This window comes from Macrotis lagotis, chromosome 2 (genome assembly GCF_037893015.1).
Source record: "Macrotis lagotis isolate mMagLag1 chromosome 2, bilby.v1.9.chrom.fasta, whole genome shotgun sequence".
NCBI lineage: Eukaryota > Metazoa > Chordata > Mammalia > Peramelemorphia > Peramelidae > Macrotis > Macrotis lagotis.
This window is the reverse complement of record NC_133659.1, coordinates 200,757,016-200,781,873: the sequence shown is the minus strand read 5'-3', so window position 1 is coordinate 200,781,873 and position 24,858 is coordinate 200,757,016. Positions and strand designations below refer to the sequence as shown.

The 24,858-nt window shown below is 34.6% G+C and overlaps 1 protein-coding gene across 4 annotated transcripts in view; it reads right to left on the bottom strand.

Annotated features, from left to right (window-relative positions):
• Nucleotides 1–24,858, bottom strand: part of TANC2 (tetratricopeptide repeat, ankyrin repeat and coiled-coil containing 2) — a 649,103-nt gene that overhangs the window by 572,651 nt on the left and 51,594 nt on the right. For all 4 annotated transcript variants that reach the window (XM_074224430.1, XM_074224434.1, XM_074224431.1 and 1 more), the window contains one exon: nucleotides 23,179–23,271. In XM_074224430.1, coding sequence (XP_074080531.1) covers nucleotides 23,179–23,245 — 67 coding nt within the window. In that variant the 5' untranslated portion in view covers nucleotides 23,246–23,271. The remainder of the gene's footprint in view (nucleotides 1–23,178; nucleotides 23,272–24,858) is intronic.

Below are 24,858 nucleotides of genomic sequence, written 5' to 3'. Positions count from 1 at the left end.
ATTTTCAAATTACTGACACTTTATCTTTGTTAAAAAAAAAAAGCTTTTTAAAGTAACTTTCAGTATTACATAGAGGCCTATGTCATTGCAGGGGACAGTCAAATAGACTGCTGGGTGATCCTCCATGGAAACAGGAAATAATCTCTGGGAATATACAAGAGATGCATATTAGAAGAGTTTCCTCCTTTCTGAAATTCACAATAATGCATTATATAGAATGTGTCCTCTGAAGGAGAGCGCGAGGAATTATGTGGTTGTTCTACTTTAATCTTCTGTTAACGGCAGGACCACAACTAAAAGATTACTAGTTTCACTTAGTCTATTTAGTCAATGTCTTCTCTGCTCTAACAATAAATACAGTTAATATAAATGTATTCGGAGATATTTGCACTATACACTTAAAACTATAAGGGAATAATCAATTAACCTCACTTTTTATTCACATTATAGTCTCTGCCAAAGGTATGATGGATACTTAATTCACATACTTATCTTGTACAATGTTTCCCAATCTTTTAAAGTCCATTAAACTTGTAACATCCCTTATCCTTTCTATAACCACTACAAGCTCATGGAAAAGGCTTACAAAGAAATTTCTCTATAATTTTTCTATATAAATACATGAAAAAGCTCCAAGTTGCCCTTTTATGAACTATATTTTTAATCTACATTTTAAACTTTTTCTCCTTAGAATTATACAGGCAAGACAAAATCAGATTCTATAGCTACCTTTTTGTGCTAACATGAAAGTTTAAAAAACAAATAAAAAAGTTATACAAAACACATGAACTAATCAAGTGGTTGGCATGATTTATAAAATTTCCCTAAAGAATACCATAAAAAGGGCAGCTAGGTGGCACAGGCTTGGAGTCAGGAGTACCTGAGTTCAAATCTGGCCTCAGACAGTTAATAATTACCTAGCTGTGTGACCTTGGGTAAGTCACTTAAACCCATTGCCTTGAAAAAAATAAGAATACCATAAAAAAGTCATAATTTCTTGCTTGCAAACTTATGTTCAAAGTCAGCATGCAAAACTATTTTAATGTTGTAATAAAGCATCTGTTAACAAATTTTCTTCTCTGCAAAATTATCTAACCCAAGAGTCATTTCCTCATCAGGCTAATTTGGTAAATTCCCTTTCAACAAAAGATATCTTAATTGCAGCCAGTTCTCTGTCACAAATTTACAGTATGAATCTTCAACAGCCATTTTGTTTTCACTGGCAACACTAGTAACCAGCTGTCTCCAGTCAGACTATTAGCTTTATCAGTTAATTTGGAACATCAGCCAAGAAATAGAAATGGCTAATTTTTATAAGAATACAACTGTATATTTTATGCTACTCTCTAAATATGTTTTATTTCTCTACTAGGTTTAAATGTAGGTAATTCTTTTTTTTAAATGCTGAATTCTTCCTGACCCCACCCTTTAAAAATGGTTAAGCCATTATCTTTTCAATATAAAAATCTTTGAATACTATAGTTTTAATTATTGGTATTGTAAACATTTTAAATTAAAACAGAGTTAAATGTTTGGCAAAAACATGTACAACTATATTCCAATAGATCAGTTAGTCATGAATAATATATAAAAGCTAACATGCACCATTCTTTCTTCTCAAGGGTGTTCCTAATAGCCAGCATGAAAAACAATACTCTACCTATTTTGACTGCAGTATCCTGCTGTTTGAATGCCAATGACAATGTGCCTTCACAGTTTCCACCAAAGTCTTAGAGAGCAAATTATCTAACGCTGTTTTAATGTGTTATGGCATCAAGAGGAGAATGACATAGCAGTCAGCCCTGCTCTTCAGAATTCATCTGTAATCCAAGGAAAAACTACTCCTCTCTACTTTCAAAAATTAGGGAAGTTACATCATTAACTTAAATCAAAACAGCCTAGAACTATTTATTTTTAAAAGAATCTTTTTAGTATGTAAATTAACTATTTAAAGAATTTGCCATCTGACTTGATGAAATATAACTAACTCTACTTGAAAGTAATAATAAAGAAAGAAAATAACGTTTCGGAGGAAAGTAAAAACACTATCAAAGAGAGACAAGGAGAAAGAAAAGTATCTCAGAGAGAAGTGTTACTGAACTACTTGAACAACTTCATTTTTCATTTTTACCCCTCTCCCTTAAATTGCATTTATTTGTGGTGTGTATTACCCATCCACCTGCCATGAAAGCCTCTGTTTTGGATAGCATACTTAGTTCCTGTGCCATATAAGGAACCAATCAGCTTTCTTTCTTTCATCTGCAACACTCCATCAGGATTATATAACATTTTAGACACAAGAAGCAATCTAATAACATATAATAGTATAAGTCACTTTGTATAGACTACAAGTTGAAAGTGTTATTATCTAAAAGCTCCAGTATATTGTTTTAGACATACACAACATAATCAGGATAATACTAAGAAATTTAAGGATTTGAAGAAAATATTTTCATCACAAAAAATAAAATAAAAATATGATTAAAATAATACATACTAAAATACACCCAATAATTATTCATTAATTATTTCTCTTAAAGGGGGAAAAGAAAACTGTAGCAGCAACTTGTAAACAGCAGCAAATATGTTTATTCAAATTAGATACACATGAGATGACTCAAATAATGATAAAGTTAACAAAATGTTGCTAAAATGTTTAAAAAGTTCAGGTTGGCCTAAAATAAGCCAATTATCACAACACTTCAGAGTATTTCAAATGCTTGGCCCAATATTTTTCTCATTCAAGAAAATAAAAGGCTCTGGTTGGATATTCCCTAATTTCATTTCTAAGAAACTAATCTCAAAATTACAAAACAGTAACACTGGAAAAGGTACTATGTCTTTTCAGCTGGTGAAATTATAACACATTTCTGATAAAAAAAAACACTTGCAATGAACTATATAAAAATATTCTCTCTGAACTAGAGATAATACTGCATTGCTTAAGTATTGTTCACTTCATGAACTACATACAATTAATGTACCAGTCCAGATAGACAGGGTCCACTCAGGTGAACCCAATAAATCTACTATTTTCTTCCTTTTTTTTTCAACTTATCAGGATTTTGTAGAGGCACTGCTTTAGTGAGTGCCAAGATTTTTTTTTTAAAAAGGCTAAATCTGTAATGTGTGGTTTTATTCAAGTAGTAGACATTGCTTTGCTGAATAGCTCTCCACCTATATGATAGCCATAAGTGTATACAAAAACATATTACAGAGAGCCAAATTTTTGAAGAACTAAATTATTTTCAGAAAAATATTTTTGAATGTGTCTAAAAGTCAACTGTTCTAATAGTGGACACCTACATGACATTGGATTAAAGCAATTAAATGAACATTCTTGAAGAAACTAAGGGAAGAGGAATAGAATTTGCCCTAGGACCTAATTCTTTCTTTTCCCAGTAATTGTCTACAACACAGTTTTTCTTGTTTCAAAAAGCAAGTAATCATTTTAAATCATGACTGTAACAGCCATCAATAAAAAATGAAGTCAACTCCAGTCCTTACTCTACTGATTTTCCACATCTCACCAGAGAATGCTCAGCTAAAACCCTCTCTCATATCACAAAAAGAACAAACAAGGAGAGAACTATTTGACAGGAGCTGCAACAAATGGGTAAAATAATAATAATAATAATAATAATAATAATAATAATAATAATAATAATAATACTTATAAAGTTCATGGCCAAAAAATCTAGTTTTAATAGAAAAATCCTAGAGAAGATATAGTTATACCCATATACTATAAAAATATACAATCATCTAACAACCAACTCATGTGTATGCATTTGTTGATTGCTACACAATTTATCTGCACCTTCTTTACATGAGGGATATACAAAATCCAGTCATTCTCATTCTCAAATATCTATTAAACAAATCCTAAACAGTCAAAGAAACCTAACATCCTTAAATATATTCAAACACTTAATTTTATCAATTTTCTTTCTCCTTCAGTGTGGCAAACCCACCTCTGTATCATGTTGAAGGTTCTTCTTTTCCTAAGCCCAGGACATGCTGCACCATTTTGTTCTGTCTTCTGGACAGGGGAGAAATAAGCAGCACAGCAGTGAAAGAGTGTACTGGAGTCAGCAGAGTCAATGCCAGCCTCCTACTGCAGTCTGTATATTGAATGCACTCAAACCCACAGGTGCCTACGTAAAATCCTCCAGCTGCAGACTGCAACTTGACATCTCCTCAGCAGCAAATCTGTATGCCGCTTTCACTTTTCATTAACCCATTGCATGGCCAGAATATGCCAAAAATCTTTATCTCTGAAAATTTTCATAACAAAATGTTGCTGTGTGTATATTACATGTATTATAATGTATTTCTATTATGCAAAAGTGAATTATTCCTTTATAATCATGAAAGTATATTCTGAAGGGTAAACTTTTAAAAAATATTTCTAATGTAATGAAAATGACAATTTTTAAAAAAATCTATTCAAAATTTGTATAACACCATTACTTTTGCTTTTATTATCGTTTTCTAAAACATGAGGCTTACTTATTTTCTTCATTAATAGCTTTCTACTTTGCATTACTTATTACATCTTAAATTCTACATTATGACTTAGCATATTTATTGTTCCATTTTCTACATAAGTTTTCACAAAAAATAAAGTACCTGCCTGTGGATGAATTTTACAACTTCAGGAAAAATACATTCCAATTAAATACACACACATATATGTTCTATATACATATATACACAACACACATTTTGTTGTTCATTTGTTTTCAATCAGGTCATTTCTCACTCTAGTCTCCTACTCTATTATTTTACAGATGAGGAATATCTGAGACAAACTAAACTATTTTCAGAAAAACATCTCTGAATGTATCTAATAGTCACTATTCTAACAGTGGACACCTAAACGACACTGGTTTAAAGCAAGAAGCTAAACATTCTCGAAGAAACTAAGAGAAGAGAAAAAAACAGGGTTAAGTGACTTGTCTAGTCAGCTACTAAGTATCTAGGGTCAGATTTTAATTCAGAAAGATAAGTCTTTCTGACTCTAGGTCCAGCATTTTATCCACTGTGCCATCCAGCAAGTATGTGTGTATGTATGTACATAAATATATGATATGTACACACATATATGTTAACATTTATATAGCATTTTAAAATTTGCAAAGCACTTTACACTTTACCTCATTTGACCTTTCATAGCAATCCTATGAGATAGGTGTTACAATCATATCTTTTACAAATGAGGAAACAAGTTGAAACAGATTTAAATGCCTTGCCTTGAATCACAAAACTACAAAGTATCTTAAGAAAGGTTTCATTCAAAACCTTCATGTCTTCCTTACTGTTTCCATTCCTTTTCTACATCAATAACAAATGGGTAGAATGAGCTAGGTAAAGTAATGATCAAAAGTAATTATAGATTTAGAAATGGAAGAAGACTTCAAGGTCAGCTAATTGGAACTTCTCCTTTTATAGATGAAATGACTAAAGGCCAGAGAAGTTATTTGATTTGCTCAAGATTACGTGAGTAGTAAATAGTAAATACAGGATGACAACCAGGTCCTTCTGCTCCAAATCTACCATCATTCTGAAGATACAACACATTTTTAGTCAAAATAGAAAAATAAAGGTCAAAGCATACTTTCTATTCTAATTCAAATAATTTTCTCCTGCCATTTAAAGAGCCACTAGCAAAAATACAAAATACAAATATAAATATACAACCCCTTCCCTGAGGGAGCCAATAGTCCAGCAGCAGCATTTAACACATTGACTATATGCCTACTAATCTGTACTCTCACTATTGTGGATCACAGATCCAAGACTGGAAAGTACCTGATGTCATGTAGTCCAAACCCCTCATTTTACAGAAAGGAAAACTGAAACAGAGAGACTTAAGTGATTTTCCTTAAGTTATCTAATATGTGAAAGAGCCAGTTCAATATGCAAAACACTGTTTTGGTTTGCCTCCATATACTCCCATAAATGCATCATCGAGATCCACCCACCATATTTTGCTTTATAATTGACATTTCATAGACACCAATGGAGCACAAAGCCTTTCTGTAAGTTATTGCTCAGGCACTACAAAAGTGGGACAATTGTTTTTGGGAGAGGAATGCTGTGGGTCATATGCTCTGGAGCATCATGGAGTGGAGAAATGGACTTGGAGCCAGAAAGACCTGAGATAAAGTCTCACCTCCGCTAAATATGGGCAATAAAACCCTGAGCAAATCACTTTAACTCTACAATGCCAGCCTAGATTAGTTAAGGGAATTTACTTAATTAAGAGTTCCCAAATCACTGAAATTATAGCTCTAGTTTCTATCCCTGTAGATCTTGATGAAGACAGTCCTTATACTTCTCCTGAAGAAGTTCTCATTTGTAATGTGTGGAGGATACAAAAACAAAAGCAAGTCTCTGTCCTCAATAAGGTAGCAATCTGTCAGAGAAGGATATGCCTGCTGAAGGAACAAGAGAGGAAAAGAGATATAAAACCAAAGATATATAACCAACTATAGTCAAATCAACAAGCATTTATTTATTAAGTGCTTTCTATGTGTCAGGCCTCCAATTATTCTCTCTAAACCCAGTTAGAGATGAGATTGACTAGGAGGCACAGATTTTAATTAGTTTGATTGACCCCAAATTCTTTCTTTGTATCTAACCCTCCTACAGATTGCCTCACTGATGATAAATGAGAAATGTCTTCCTCTCAGTTTTATGATATCAGGTCTTTTGTCCTATAGACTCATAGGTTTAGAAGTCATCTAATACAACTTCATTTTAATAATGAGGAAACTGAAATGTAGAGAGATTAAGTATTTTTTCAAAGACATATCTATGGGTTCTCTACCTCTAAATCCAAAATGCTTTCCACTGTGCCAAACTGACTTCTATATGTTGAGGTACTAGAGGTACTATTACTTGCTCTGGAAAAAAAACAAATATTACTGCATAGGACTATTCATTGTATTAATACAGAAATAACTTTGGTAAAGAAAGTCCTTCCTACTTAACCTGGAGGATTAATACAAAGGCACAAATAGAGTCAACAGAATTTTAATGGTGAACATAAAAGGTTCCTAAGGTGGAACATAAAATCATAGACTTAGAGCAGAAAACAACCTTGAAGACTACATGGTTACCTTCTAATTTTACATTTGAGAAAAATAAGGTCCAGAGTGTTCCTAAAGTCATACAGGTAGTAAGTGATAAACCTGGGATTGAACCGAAGTCCTCTGATTTCAACTCCTACATGTGCTTAATGGATAGAGAATATATCTCTGAGTCATGACTGTTAATTCTGTAAAATAAAGCACTATGCTAAAGGATAGATTTCATATATAAGGAAGAGCATGAGACAGGAACAACAAAGGAAGATAGTCCTTTAAAAATAATATTGCTATGTGTTAAAGCTTAGAAAGAGATGAGAAATACATCCTGAATAGGAACTGATCACAAACCATATTAAGACTATATTTAAGAAAATTAAACTTCAAAGTAGTTAGAAAAGTGTATTCTCCATTTTATAGAGAGAGTAACTGAGGCTCAAAGAGTCTCATCCACTTGGTCATGGTTATATAGCAAATAAAAGAATATGATTTATACTGAACTCAATTGCTGACTATTTTCCCCAATATTTTACAGATTTTTTTTCTTTCAGTTTAAGTGGTCTACACAATCGATCTCTGAGCTCTACAAAAATCTAAGAAATTGACAGAAAGTCAAGGAACAGGGGTGGCTAGGTGGCGCAGTGTATAGAGCACTGGCCCTGGAGTCCAGAGTACCTGAGTTCAGATACAGCCTCAGACACTTAATAATTGCCTACCTGTGTGGCCTTGGGCAAGTTACTTAACTCCATTGCCTTGCAAAAAAAAAAAAAAAAAAGAAAAGAAAAGAAAATCAAGGAACTACTGTTTGTTGTTACACTAATGATAAAGAATGGAAAACACAGAAAAGAACTGCAACAATGATTTACAGCAACAGAAGCAATGGCACAAATTCTTAGAAAAATCAAAACTGTCACAGAAGTATTATGAATGCCTATGGAAAAATTTCTGGAGGAGAGAAGGAGAGGGAATTCCCCAATGAACTTCTTTTGTATAACATTTACCAAAGAGAAAAATATACTAAATAAATTCTACTGGTCCCAATAGAACGACAATGATTTTCTTAGATTTTCTTTCCATTCGAATCTCTATTGATTTTATAGATCAAGCTCTTTTGCAGTGTTCACCATATGAACTTTTCATTGTCTATAGAAATAAAAATAATGTTTTAAAGTAAAATGAGTATGTTTAACTATATATTCTATGAATTGTATGAAACTTGTACATGCAGAAATCTCCCATGAATTTTATGAAACATAATTACAATCACATGATCAAGTGTTCTAAATCTGCATTACTATTTAATATTCATGACAAAGAATAATACTGTGCTAAGAGGAAGACAAATTTGAGAACCACTTGCCTAATCAAAAGTGATTATTTGAAAAGAAACTCTTAGTTTCAGGGTTTCTTAACCCAGGACCTGGTAAAATTGTTTTTAAAATACTTTTTAATTATATTTCAATATATTTAGTTTCTTTTGTAATTTTATTTATTTAATTTTATGTATTTGAACAATATTATTCAGAATAATTTATCTATAGACTTTTTCAAACTACCTAAGGTATTTATGACTCCCACAAAAAAATGTTGTATTAGTAAAATATGGTCACAGAATTTTAGAGTTGGAAGTGACAGGAGAAGTCATTTAGTCCAATGTATATCTGAAAAGGAATTCCCAACAAGAGGTCATATAAACTGTCTGAAGCTTTCTAATGAGGAAGGCAATTATCCTGTATTCTTTTCATGCTATCAAGTCTCTATTTACTTCTATGGAACTACTAATCCATTTTTTTTCTTAGTTCTACCCTCTGGAATCAAACAGAATAAATCTAATCCCTTATTCCAAGTGATACTCAACAGTCCATCCTGCATACAGCTGCCAAAGTGGTTTTCTTAAAGTACAGGTTCAACTAATTCAAACCTCCATTCTATAAACTCCAGATGTTCCCTATTACCTCTAGGAAAAAAGAGAAAATTGTCCAGTTGGCCATTAAACCTTTCCACAAACTGGACCCAACTAACGTTTCCAGCCTTAATGCATATTTCTCTTTTCCATGCACTCCACAATGCCTCCATTATGGTTTTCTCTCCATTCCTCACCTGACACTTCATTTCCCATCTCCATGCTTTTGTACTAACTGTGCTCCAGGTAGGCCTAGAATATAATATTCTCCTTTCTCAATTTCTCCATTCGGAATCTCTATTCTCCTTTGAGATTCAGTTCAAGTGATTCATTCATAAGTCCTTTTCTTCTTTTCCTGGCTTAAAGGTTATTAAAATCTGTGAATAAATGTGTATGTGTTTGTGTTTGTATCTATCAAAATTTATTTACTTTGCAATCCTATATATTTTATACATTTGAAAATATTTTTCTGAGAAAAGGTCCACAGGTTACACTATATTGTCAAAAAGATCTACTACACAAAACAAGGTTAAGAACCTCTGCCCTAACTGCTGCTTCATTCATCAGGTTACCTCATAACTACTTCGTATATGCTTTTTCATTTATCTTTATATTTGCTTATTGCTTCCTTTTAAATAAAAGTTTCTTGATGTTTCATTTTTCTCTTTTGCAGTTCTGCAGCCTAGCAGATAGAAGAAACTTAATTAAGTGCTTGGAGACTAAATTTATTAAGCAGTAGTCCTATCCCTTTGATTCTACTCATTTTCCCAATTTACCTTTTAAAAGAAACTTCTTGTCTGTAAGCTTTTTCTCTAGTCTCATCTCTTTCTAAGCTTTAACACATAGCAATATTATTTTTAAAGACTATCTTCCTTTGTTGTTCCTGTCTCATGCTCTTCCTTATTCTATGTATTTTTAAAACTTAAGTTGGTTGATGTGTATCCATATTGTTCTCTTGAGTTAACTTCCACTTTTTTTCCTGTATGAGAGTACCATTCCTGAGAATTTCCTATACCTCCTGAGTTGACTTCCCAATAGAAGTTTAGTCTGGAGATCCTATTCTTCCTCTGATTGCTTTGAAATCTATTATCTAAAATTTAAGATATATGTCAAACTATGCCTTACTTTGGATTTTCTCTATCTTAACTTTTGTAAAGGAGCGGTCAATTTCCTCCAAGGTTATCATAATTCTCACTCCAGGAACCAGTTATGCCATGATGGTAAGAATCAGATCCAGAATAAAATGTTACTCTACCTTTTGAAAAATTAAATTATCATTGAGTCAGGCAAGAAATTATTAGATACTCTGTTTTTGGCAGAGAGAATTTCAGCATTTTGTTTTTAAATGAAGAGGGAGAAGGACAAGCAAGGAGTGCATGGTTGAGAGGGTTGCATCCATTACCTATATAGAGCCTCACAATAATTCTGTGAGATTAGGTACTATATACAGTCTATTTTACACTCAAAGAAGTTAAATTATTTGCCCAAGGATACTACTGAGGAGTAAGAAATGTTTAAATAACCTGAGTCTACCTGGCACCAATTCTCTCATTCTAACCACTGTGCAACTGTCTTCCCAGAGCTGTCATTATTGCATTTAACAATTCCTTTCAACTAATCATTTGAACTTCAGTCTTTCAAAATTAGCATTAATGGTCAAAGAAAGAGACTTAAGAGTTCATTCTTTGCTCCATGATGACCTATTACAGTCCCATTTTATAGATGCAGGACTACTGTTCAGTCATTTTTCAGTCTAATTCTTTGGGGTTTGCTTTACAAAGATACTATAGGGAGCCAAGTCATAAACTAATGACTCTAACTAAATTTTTGAGAGACAGAACCCACAGAAAGATCCAGTGAGGCAGTTCTCCAGCCCAAGGTAACCTGGAAAATAGCAGAAAGGCTCTGCTCCATGTGGTTGGAGGGGCGGCCTGCCAGAGTGAAGGAACTTCAGCCTCCTGGAGGCAGCCCCAGGGTGCCTGGGAGCCATGCCTCATGGTAGCGGGGGCAGTTTCCTGATCTGCACCCCGGGGAGCACCAGGTACAACTTGGAAGATCAGTGTGGGGGACCTCTTCCAGAGAAAGGGCATGAAGTCCAGCCCTCAGGGCATTCAGCAAGCAGCTGGGGCCATGGCAACCCAAATCAAGGAAAGGGAAGCAGGCAGAGCCAGTAAGTAGGAGCCCCCAGGTAACTGAGCCTTGAGTGCTCAGCCTACCAAAGGTAGGGGAATGGAGAGTGACTTCCGAAATTTGTCTTCTGTACCTGAAACAGGATTCTGGGGCTCTGACCACATTAAGATCCTGATCACAGTCTAGGCCCCCTATAGAAGATAGCCCCCCCCCAACCTCAGCCCTGTGGCAGAGGGGGGCGCTTGTCATTCACAGACCAGGAGGGAAGACAGAGCTCACACATTGAGATACTTGTATAGGGGTGTCCCAATAATATTCAAAAGCTCAAGAAGCACCCCAAAACCAGGCACAGGCTGGGGAAATGAGTAAACAGAGAAAAAAGAGGAACACCATTGAGAAATATTTCATTATGATCCCAAGAAGGATCAAAATACTCAATCTGAAGATGAGGAAGTACAAGCTCCTGTATCTAAAGACTCCAAGAAAAACAGAAATTGGGCTCAGGCTATGACAGAGCTCAAAAAAGATTTTAAAAATCAAGTAAGGGAGATAGAAGAAAAATTGGGAAAAGAAATGAGATGCAGGAAAAACATGAAAATGAAGTCAGCAGCTTAGTCAAGGAAATCCAAAAAATGCTGAAGAAAATAACATGTTCAAAACCATCATAAATCAAATGAATAAAACCGTTCAAAAAGTTATTGAGAAGAAGAATGCTTTAAAAAGCGAATTGACCAGATGAAAAAAGAGATAAGAAAGCTCTCTGAGAAAAATAAATCCTCCAGATGTAGAACAGAGCTAAAGGAAACTGCTGACTTCATGAGAAGTCAAGACACAATACTTCAAAACCAAGAGAATGAAAAATTAGAAGAAAATGTGAAACATCTCATTGAAAAAACAACTGATCTGGAAAACAAATTCAGGAAAAATAATTTAAAAATTATTGGGATACCTGAAAGTCACAGGAAAAGAGCCTTGACATCATTTTTTTTAAAGAATTCCTACAGAAAAATTGCCCTAATATCCTAGAAGCAGAGGGTAAAAATAGAAATTGCAAAAATCCACCAAGCTCCCCTGGAAAGAGATCCAAAAAAAACCCCCAAAAAAACAAAAAACAACCCCCAGGAATATTATAGCCAAGTTCCGGAACTGCAAGTCAAAGAGAAAATATTACAAGCAACTAGAAGGACGCAATTTATGGAGCTGCAGTCAGGATCACACAGGACTTAGCAGCAACTACATTAAGGGCCTGTAGGGCTTGGAATATAATATTCCAGAAGGCAAAAAAGCTCAGAATGCAACCGAGAATCAACTACCCAGCAAAACTGAACATCCTCTTCCAGGGAAAAGATGGACTTTCAATGAACCAGGGGAATTTCAAATGTTCCTGTTAAAATGGCCAAAGCTGAACAGAAAGTTTGATCTTCAAATACAGGACTCAGGTGAGGCATAGAGAGTGAAGGAGAAGGGTAAAATATGACAGACTTAATGACAATGAACTACATGTATTCCTGCATAGAAAAATGATACTGATAATATTCATATGAAACTTCTCATTTAATAGAGCAGGTAGAAGGAGCTTTTATAGATGAAGCACAGAAAAAGAGCTGAATTTGAAGATATAATATATTGTAAAAATGGAGTCAATGGCTAAAAGGGAAATGTAATGGAAGTAAGACAAAGGAGAAGTGGAATAGGTTAAGATATTTCATATAATAAGATTTTTTTATTACAATGACCTATTGCAATGATATGGAAGGGGGAAGGCGAGGGGGAGTGAGGGAACCTTCGCTCTCATCAGAGGTGGCTAGGAGAGGAAACAGCATATATGCTCAATGGGGTATACACATCTAGAGTAAGAAGAAGAGAAGGGGGATGGGGGAAGGGGAGGAAGTGCGTGATGGAGGAGAGGATAGACCATGGGGGAGAGTAGTCAGATATAACACATTTTCTTTTTTACTTCTTTCAAGAGGCTGGGATTGTACGGGACCATAGGGCCAGGTGGTTGCTGGGCCTTAGGGGTGGTATGTAGGCTTGGGGCCTCTCGGCCCCAAGGCTGGTGATCAGTCTGCTGCACCACGCAACTGCCCTATAGCACATTTAAGAAGAGGGACAGAGTGAAAGGAGAGAGAAAATATAGTGTATGGTAGTTGGGAATTACAAATGGAGGGAATTGCGATCAGCACTGGCAACAGTGGAAAAATATGGAAGTAGCTTTTGTGATGTACTTGTTCTAAAGAAGGTGATCCACCGGTGACAGAGCTGGTGGTGTTGGAACACAGATTGAAGCACATTTTTTATCATTTTTATCATTATGATTATGATTATTTTATTGTTTTGGTTTTTGCAGGGAAATGGGGTTGGGGTGGCTTGGCCAGGGTCACCCAGCTGGGTTATTATTGGGAGTCTGGGGCCAGGTTTGAATTCGGGTGCTCCTGAGTCCAGGGCCGGTGCTCCTAAGTCCAGGGCCGGTGCTCTGTCCACTGTACATCTAGCTGTCCCTACTAGTATTTTTTTAATTTTAATTTTAATTTTTTTCTCTTTACTTTATTGTTCATGAGGGTCTATATTTTGAGGGGGGTATTATGTTCACTCTTAAACAAGAATATTTTAGTAATGTATGAAAAAACATCATTTGTACAAAATAAAAATAAGTATAATATACAATAAAAATAAATAAAATAAAATAAAAATAAAAAAATACAAAGATACTATAGTGGTTTGCCATTTCCTTCTCCAGCTCATTTTACAGATGGGGAAACAGAAGTCAACAGGGTTAAAAGACTTGTCCAGAGTCATAATACTAGTAAATGTTTGAAACCAGTTTTGAACCAAAAATTCTAGGTTAGGTGCTTTACCCACAATGCCACCTAGCTGTCAGATGCAAGACAGAGTCCTATTCTTATCCTCCACTGGGGATAAGGATAAGCTGTATTGGAAGTAATCATAAAGAGAAAGGCTAAACAGAGGGAATGGATTTAGAATATATAAGAATATGTTTCTGGTTTCAAGAAAAGGGGAGGAATAAGATCAAGTATCTAAGAAACAGGTAATCCAATATGAGTAGAAGTAAAAAAGTAAGGGCTCCAATATAATCAGAATAGGGATTCCATCACTAATAAAGATATCCTAAGAAGAAATTCTTCTGAAGGAGATACTATTGGAATGAACAAATCAGAACAAGGCAAGTATACATGAAGGTTTTAATGAATCAAGAAGCAGAATATATATGCTCTGGGAGCTTAATATAAAAATGTTTCCTTAAATTTGGCAAAGTACAAGTTATTTGAAGACTTCTGTCCTCAAAAGGTAGGGATTGGACAGGCTCAGGAAGACCAGTGGTATTGAGCAGAAGAAAAGAGGAATAACATATTCTGATAAAGCAAATGCTTCAATATTCACAAGTTATCCCATTCTATTACATCTTCTCCAACAGACTGCCCCTCTAAAATCCTTTCAGTTGTGGTTGTTCAGTCATTTTCAGTTATATCTGATTCATCACGATCCCATGTAGGATTTTCTGGGTAGATATTGAAATGGTTTGCCATTTCTTTCTCCAGCTCATTTTACAGATCAAGAACTGAGGCAAACAGAATTAAATGACTTGCCTAGAGTGACACAGCTATTAATTGCCTGCAGTGGGGCAGCTAGGTGGCACAGTGGATGAAGTCAGGATAACAGGAGTTAGAATATAGCCTCAGATACTTATAACTTACTAACTATGCCTAGTGCAAGTCATTTAATCTTGATTGCCTCAAAGTCAGGGCCATCTCCATTTGTCCTGATTCATATCTGGCCACTGAAGCAGGATGGATTCAAAGGAGAAAATGAGACTGATGATTTAGCACAGCACCCCCCTCTCAAATCCAATTCAGGTGCTTGCCATAGTATTTCTTCTCTGATGTTGTGGTATTGTTCAAGAAGGAAGGACAAAATGCATCAAGTTTCTAAAGTCATATTTGAACTCATGAGTCTTCCTAACCCCATACCTAGCATTCTATCCACTGTGCCAACTAGCTGCCCCCATCATTCATTATTCAACCAAAATTCCTCTCTCCAAAATTACTACAGTGGATTTGAGTGCCAGACCTGGAGTCCATAAGATCTCAATTCTAATCTCACCTCAGACACTTATTAGCTGTGACCTTATGCTACTCATCTTAACCTCTATTTTCATCAGTTTCCTCAAATGTAACATGAAGAGAGGAATAGCACCTACCTCCCAGGGCTGATGAAAGGATCAAATGGGATAAAATCTACAAAGTTTAGCACAGAGCCTAGTACTACATAATAGGTGCCCTACAAAAACTATCATTATCATCATCATCATCCTCTTTTCAGCATCAAGCACCAGATTCCTCCCTTTCAGGAAAAAAGAATGATCAAATTTATCAAGTATCAATGCATTCTCCTTCCTTCAGTTCATGGTTCTTGTTTCCTGGGCTGAACAGCTCTGTGGTCTGAAAAAACTCAATCCAGAGCTCAAAGCCTTGTGAACAGTAAAAGTACCTGAACTCGTTCCTCAATGATTAAAAAAAGTCATGCACAGTCATAACCTACACCTCTCAATAACTGTGAACTCCCCACCATGTTGGTCAAAACTCTAAGTCTCCCATTACCTGATTCTTTATTTTCCTCCCTTCAACCCAAACTGCCCACCAATGTCCTACTCTCAAGTTCCTGACAGAGAGAGAGAGAGAGAGAGAGACAGAGAGAGAGAGAGAGACAGACAGACAGACAGACAGACCTTCAACTAAGAAAAAAAGTCTGTAATATAATCACAAAGCTTAATGAGGTGCTGAATTATCTAAAAAAGTTTCCGGGGTAAGAAAGAACATGATGCAGATTAACAAAAAAATTCAAAAACAAAGTATCTGGTGGGAAAGTATGTCCCAGGATTAGAGTGTGAATGTTTTATAGTTCCTAATGTTTTATAGTTCCATCTAAAATAAAACTTTTGCTGAAGAGTTAATTATATCAACTAGCTGACTATTAACTGAAATATATTGGTGGGAAATTGTGAGTTCAAGCATTAGGAGTCTAGAAACACAGGGTAACCCCTAGAATCTGATATCCAACACTCTGGAGATCCAACCAAGTTCTGAGTGAAAATGAAAGATAGTCCAGAGGAATGCTAGACATAAGACATCAAATATCAAAGTCATTATCAATACAGGTATACATAAAGATACAGGTACATACACCCAACAGGCAACAAAAATGTGCATACCCTTTGATCCAGCAATACCACTACTGGGTCTATACCCTGAAGAGAGATGATGAAAAAGGATAAAAACATAACTTGTACAGAAATATTCATAGCAGCCTTGTTTGTAGTGGCAAAGTATTGGAAATCAAGTAAATGTCCTTCAATTGGGGAATGGTTTAGCCAACTATGGTTTATGTAGTCATGGAACACTATTATTCTATTAGAAACCAGGAGAGATGGGAATTCAGGGAACCTGGAGGGATTTGCATGAAGTGATGCTGAATGAGATGAGCAGAACCAGAAAGACCTAACAGCAACACAGGGGCAATGATCAACCTTGATGGACTCACTCATTCCATCAGTGTAACAATCAGAGACAATTTGGGGCTCTCTGCAATGGAGAATACCATCTGTATCCAGAGAAAGAACTGTGGAATTTGAACAAAGACCAAGGACTATTACCTTTAATTTAGGAAAAAAAAACTGATTATCTTGTTGTCTGACCTTGCTATCTCTTGTACTTTGTTTCTTCCTTGGGGATATGATTTCTCTCTCATCACATTCAATTTAGATCAATGTATACCATGGAAACAATGCAAAGACTGACAAATTGCCTTCTGTGAGGGGTGGGGGGAGGGAAGTAAGATTAGGGGAAAAACTGTAAAACTAAAAATAAATAAAATCTTTAAAAAAAAGATACAGGTACAGATTGAATTTGTTAAAGATTTCTTTTATTTATATTCTTTCAGTTATACAATGATTATGTTTGTGATACAAATTTAAAAAAAGATTCTGCCTCAATAGTGGTCTCTCATTTATTCATACTTTAAAGTCTAACTACATATTACAGCATCTCAGTAATATGCTTTGAAATCAAAGCCTCAAACCATTTCATTTTGCTATCACATTCCATCTCCAGTTCTTTAATTCTAGTATACTAGAATATTTCCAGATACATGTCTAATTATCACCTAAATTTAACATGTTTAAAAAAAACAAAGCCCAGTTATAGACCCCTGACAGAATATCATTTTTGATTCCAAATGAAAAAAAGACCTCTTAAAAAAGTGTGAAACAGAACCCTTTGAGGCATGCTCAAGAGGCAATCTCAAGAATGAACATCACAGAAATAGAACTTTACCTCCAACACTTGAAAAGCATAATAAAGGTCAGCTCTAGTCCTTTAAGACCAAGTTCTTACCTTGAGAGTAGAGGAAGAGTGGCTGTTCTAAATTAAAAGGGGCTCTTCCATCTCAAATTAAGGATCCATTTCTATTTGACACCAATGTCCTAGATCAATCTTCCCCAAACTTAATAGGTCACACATCCCCCCATCTACCCCCGCTATCAGTAAAAGTTTGAGCATTTAAATAATAATTCATATTGTATGTACAATTGAAATTGGATGAATAATTATGGGAATTAATAATCATGGACACCCAAAAACAGAAATTCAAAAGGATGAGATAAATATGGAATAATATTTAATCCTAGAATCAAAAGAGAAACATTGGCATTTACTAAGTAGAATAATGACATGATGATGAGACCAATGCTTTAGGAAAATCATTTTGGTGGTTGTGCAGAGAATGAATTGGAGAAACAAAAGACTTGAAAATAGGAGATCAAGTAAGAGTATATTGCAGTGGTCCAGCCAGGAATTGATGAGGCACTGAACTTGGATAGTGGTTATGTGAATCTGGAGATAAAAGGATGGATGTGAGGAGTAACTCGCAACTAGTAAACTAGTAAATAGTTAATAATTGGCTTGGGGCATATACAGATACATTTTTATATATAATTTACATTATTAATATTTTTCTCCAGTGCTTTCTGAGGGTTCAGCAGCTATAAACCAAAAGCTCAATATAACCCTCTAACCATTTTTGTATAATCCAGAGGTAAGTATGGTTTATACATTTTAAAATAAAGTTTTATTGTGTTTTAAAATGTAAAAATCATTTATGGCTAAACAAATTTCGCAGATGATTGCAAATGTGGAATAAGAGAGATTAGATTCAGAGAAAAATTGAAGTTGTGAATCTGGGTCAATCAAAAGGATGGTGGTATTCATATTAGAAATAGGGGAAGTTTGGAAGGGATTAGATTTGAGATAATATAATGAGAAATGAATTGAAAATTGTGATCCATATAAGCCTGCATATTTAGTCTACTCACTCATGTCTCACCCAAAATAAAAAAGAGTAAGGAATATTATTTAAAGGTCACTTCGGGGCGGCTAGGTGGCACAGTGGATAGAGCACTGGCCCTGGAGTCAGGAGTACCTGAGTTCAAATCTGGCCTCAGACACTTAATTACCTAGCCATGTGGCTTTGGGCAAGCCACTTAACCCCATTGCCTTACAAAAATAAAAAATAAAAAAAAAATAAAGGTCACTGCCTTAAAAGAAAATAAAACAAAAGAAGATGTGTGTGATCAGGCAATTTGGGGTAGAGGAAGGGATTTCTCCCAATAGTACCTGTGCAGTGGTTACACAAGTAATTGTTAGAGTTTAACTGTCTGTGGGAAAGGACAGCCTGATTTCAGAATGGTAAGCAATAAGGAAGAAGCACTGGGAGGGGGTGAGAAAAATTAAATATTTTGTCCTTCATTCCCGAAGTAGATGATGCCACGACAAACACATGAATTAGATTTGAGTGAGAAGGTACTGTGCTAAGTCTCCAGCCTCACTTTCTCCTCCAGAGTCATCTGTATCCAGTCGCCTGATATGAATCAGGATGACTGGAGATAGCACTGGATGTGAGGTATACAGGATGTGAGGTTAAGTGACTTGCCCAAGGTCACACAGTTAGTAAATACCTGAGGCTGGATTCGAACCCCCATCCTCTTGTCTACAAAGCCAGCATTTTATCCACTGTGCCATCTAGCTGCCTTTAGGGGAAGGGTGAGAAGAAAATGTAAGGTTACATAAGGGCAGATGTAGTTGTGTTGGGAGGCAAGTCCACTATTTCAGGGAGGATAAGATATATTATCTCTCAAACCTTCAGAGGTTGACTGATCATATGCCATTTGATTCTTTGAGATCAGGCCCTGGCTCCCATTTTGGAAACCATTGCTCTAAACTCTAATCTTAAAGACAATGGCACTCTGATCCAACTTATTAAAAAAAAAAAAACACCCTCTCCCACAGATACACTTTCATTCTCCCTACCTAATAAAACAAATGGACACTGGTCTGGGATCCTATACTAAACCGGTAGGAGTGGAGGTGGGGACAACCATAAAGCAATACCTACTGCTTTAAAACAAAGCAACATCCCAAATACCAGTATTACAACATTTTTAAATATAAAATTTTATTAAAAATTCTTCTCCCTCAAACTACTGTTATTTTTTCCCTATTTCTGTCAAGGGCACTACCATTCCTCCAATCACACAGGTTCATGACTGTGGTATTATTCTTTATGAGTTCAAATCCAGCCTCAGATATTTACTTAGCTATGTGATCCTGGGCAAGTTGTCTCCAGTTTTCTCCAGTCCTTCATCTCATCAAAGAGCTGGAAAAGAAAATGGCAAGCCAATCCAGTATCTTTGCCAAGAAAATCCAAAATGGGATCATGAAGAGTCAAATCAGCTCAACAACACCATTATTCTTGACTCCTCATTCTCCTTCATTCTTTCCACTCTGACAGTTATACCTTATTTCAGGCTCTCCTCATTTTTTCCTGAACTAAATAGGTTTTTAAATTGTTGTCATGCCTGAAGTTTCTCCCCTTTCCATTCTATCTTCCAAATAGCAGATAAAGTGATATTCCTAAAGAACAGATCTGGTCATTTCTCTCATCTATTCAATAAACTCAAAGAGCCATAGTACCTCTAGGATAAGGACTCTAGATATTCTGTGTGCCATGGAACCTTTAGCAGTCTGTTAAAACATATCAACCTCTTCTCAGAATAATGTTTTTAAATATATCAAATAAAATATATAAGATTACAAAAGAAAACAATGATTCTAAATACAGTTGTCAAAATAAATTCTTAAAACAAGTTCATAGTCTCCAGGTTAAAAACTCATTCTTCAGAATAAAACCCTTCACATCATAGTCCAATCAACCCTTTCAAATTTATTAAACATTATATCTTTTCATGCATATCATAGTCAAGACAAAACTATTTTCTCATTGTCCTTCAAGTGTAACATTCCATCTTCTGTTACTGCCTTTTCATAGTCTAACCCCAATGCCTGGAAATTCACCCTCTTCACAGCAATTTCCTTTAAAGTTCAGCTTACTTTACCTACTTATCTTTCCTAGCCACTATCTTGACTCCCAGCTGCTATTGACCCCCTAAAATATTATTTTTATTTTGTATTGTATACATTTTGCCTCTTTTAATGTAAGTATCTGGAGGGCTGAGACTGGTATATAGAAGACATTTACTAAATTCTTTCTCATTGATTGATATTGGACTCTAATATAGTTATAATAGAAGTTATAATACTTCATTAGAACTAGCAGGCACAACTTTTATAAAAAATTTCCATATCATCCATACACAAATGTATGCACACATATAATTCAGGTAGAGAAAAATATATGAAAAAAACAAAAATGAAGACTATCCTTTTTTTAAAGAACTAGCCACATTTATATTTATACATACATATATATATATATATATATATATATATATATATATATATATATATATAATTTAAATAAAAAATCCTAGAATATAAAAAGTATTGTAGAAGAATTCAATGGGAAGGGTTCTGGTAGATCATTTTTAGAACTAAAATAGTTGTCAAGTTGGCATGGTCACATTTTATTAATTGCAATAGCGAAATATTTCAAAGTTTGCAAAGTGCTTGATATACATTGGGATTTCATGCTTGCTATATAACAGGAATAAAAAAGTTCAATACAAAAACTTAAGTAAAATCAACTTTATTTCCAAAGGAAAAAGTAAGTTCTAGGTCTTTTGTTGCTGATTTTATTTTTTATTTTAGTTTTTTTTAGTTTTTGCAAGGCAATGGGGTTAAGTGGCTTGCCCAAGGCCACACGGCTAGGTAATTATTAAGTGTCTGAGGCCGAATTTGAACTCGGGTCCTCCTGACTCCAAGGCCAGTGCTCTATCTACTACGCCACCTAGCCGCCCTTGATTTTATTTTTTAAAGATAATGTCTAGGGGCAGCTAGGCGGTGCAGTGGATGGAGCACTGGCCCTGGGGTCAGGAGGACCCGAGTTCAAATCCGGCCTCAGACACTTAATAATTACCTAGCCATGTGACCTTGGGCAAGTCACTTAACCCCATTGCTCTGCAAAAACTAAAAAAAAAAAGATAATATCTAGCATTCTACTATGTTATGATATAACTAGTTGGATTTTTAAGTACTAATATTGGGACTTAATATTATTCCTTATTATTTCACTGCCCAAATAAAGTATCACTTATATCTTCTTTTAACATTTTCATAGGCTAAAATAGTTTTATATATTTTTCAGGATGACCTAAAAAGTACTGATCACTGTTTTACATACTAAATATCTCTCTGACAAAATTATTCCTTATTTCCTGGGCTACAATACACTAAAAATTCCAATTCAGTTGCAAACACATGCATGATTTTCATTACTATACACAGAAACCATGCATTTTTATCTTCAAGTTTACAATACATTTTTATAACAAATAAACTTTGAAATTACACTAAGAATAATAATATTTAACAGGAATCATAAGAGTAGGTAGGTATTCTCCAAAAAATTACTATATGAGGTAACTAACTAATGTTTACTCCTTTTAGTGCCTACATTATCCATGTGATATGAAACTCTACCCTAAGTAATAAATACTGAGGATCAGGATGATGATACATTTTTGTATCTTTTCTTTATCTTCTAAGTAATGTACATGGAACACAATTTAACCTTGTAATTTACTCAAGGACCTCATTATGAACATGGAATATAATGATAGCTGCCCCTCCACTGACTGGCCCTAGACTGCTATGCTTTTTGAGTTCAACCCTACTTTTTAGTATTTAGGTCTTAATACTCATCATTAGATTATATATCACTCATTCCTGCTTTCAAATGTGAGAGGTTCTAATATTCTGTAAGCTAAAAAAATGAAGAATAAGTTTATGGAAAATATTTCTAAAATAAGAGCAAACAGGTACTTATGAGAGTCTTTCATATAAACAACATGCATAAGCCTGAGTCCATGTATTCTGGATATCTATTTTTGATGCTCAATGTCCCACATCTAAGTTCAGTTCTGAAAAGCTGAAGTTGTGACTGCCTCAATGAGTAAGATATTTCTGTATTTTAAAAGTGCTATTTATAGTATAGTATTTAATGCATTTTATATGAAAATCTGGATTTGCAAAACCAGCATTTTCAAGAGAATATAAGTGACAAAAATGTGACTGTCACACAATTTTTCAGAAATGCCTATTATATAAAGCATAGCAACAAGAACCAATATAGTAATGACCATTTTTAATTTTACTTTCTAATATAACTATTGTTGATGCTATGATATTAGTACATTATTCTAATATTACTGATACCTTATAAAATAATACTAAGACCTCATAAATAATAACAAACTGTCACAAAGGAAATATGCAATTTTCTACTTTCAAAGGCTACTAGGTTGTTGTAGGTGAGGATTAAATGAAGAGTTTGTAAAGCCCTCAGAACAATCCCTGACACATCAAGATTTTGATAAATGTTTATTTCCTTCCTTCATTTTTTAAAGTAGCATATTAAAATTGAAATAACAAATACACACTGTCATGGTATAAACATATTATTTAAAGCAAAACTTTACTCCTTTTGATAGCTTTATGCAAACAGTAAAAATGTGTAATCACTTACCACTGGACCTGTTTTTTCGGCTCGATTTCCCACCCGTAAGAAGCATCTTCAGACTATTTCGAAACATGGCTATGCAATTCAAGTGTCACCAAACTGTAAAGAAAATATTAAGTTTAAATCTTTAAATAAACTGTTTAAATACATATTTGCAATTTTATAATCAAATATTTTGACTCAAAAAACATTTAGTAAACAACTATATGAGGTCTACTGGGCTAGACATTGATTGAGTCTCTGTCCTTAAGAGTTTATAATATAGCAAAATGATAATATTTAATACACAAGAAACATTCAAAATTAAGTCATAAGGAAATTTGTCAGTACTAGAAATTTTTATAACAAAATAAATATTTAACTCTAATTTTACAGAAGTTGTTTGTAGAATCAGGGAAAGACATCATCCTTCCCCACTTTCCATGAGACAAATATGACCCTGACAACTAAAGGGAAGAAAGAAGTCAGAGAAAGAAAATGTAGACTCGATCTCTCTAAAAGAAAGCTAGGCAAGTAGGAAGAGAACAAACACTTATTAGGCACCTCCTATGTTCCAGATATTGTTTTAAATGTTTAATAAGTATTGTCTTATTTTACCTTCTCAACAGCAATGAGAGGAAGTGCTATTATTTTCCTCATTTTTTTTCAATTTAGGAAACTGAGGCAAACAAAGGTCAAGAGACTTGTACAGAGTCCCAGAGATAAAACTATCTAAGATGGGATTTGAACCAGGGTCTTCCTGAACTAGGCTCATTACTTTATCCATTGAGAACATTTGTAAAGCAAGAACAGAATAAGACTATACCAATAAGATATGGTAATTTCTACTATATGGCACTGCTTCTATTCAATAATACTTTCCTCATAAATTCATATTTCTCAAAGTGAAGAAAAAGAGGAAAAAATGAACAATGAAAAAGGAGTTAAAAAAAGGCAGAAACTGAATAAAAAAAGGCAATTCATGGATGGTTAGGTGGCGCAGTGGATAGAGAACCAGCCCTGAGGTCAGGAGTACCTGAGTCCAAATCCAACCTCAAACACTTAATAATTACCTACCTGTGTGGCCTTGGGCAAGCCACTTAATTCCATTTGCCTTACCAAAAAAAAACCTAAAAAAAGGCAATTCATACTCAATTCTTCAAAGAATTTAATCCCTCAAAGAACACAAATTAAATAATTAAAAAAAGGTTAGTTGTCAAGTCAGAAAAAAAAATTTGGAATAAGTTGGAAAGGAATCAAATTAAAAGAAGAAAAGCAAAAACATTCTTAGAAAAATTACATTAATATGAAAAGAAAGAAATATTTATTAAGTACTATGTGCCATGGAGCTGAGGTTATAAATACAAGAAAAAAAAAAACCCTCAAGAAGTTTATATTCTTATCATTCAAATAAGGGGAAACAATACAGAAAGGGTAGTTGGAAAATAAATGGAAGGACAGAAATTAAGGTATTTAACACAGAAGCATGATTTTGAAATCCACAAAGTTGGAAACAGTGCCTGGAGGATACTGAAGGCAGGCCAGCCTGAGCACCCTTGAAAAAGGTCAACTCTAAGAACTTATCTCTGGAAGGGGAGGGCAGGCAGGCCTTGGGATAGAAATATTGTATGATAAGCAGGCCACCTGAGTGAAAGGATGAAGAAGTTTCAAAATAAGGTAGCAGCATAAGCATGATTTTGAAGTCTA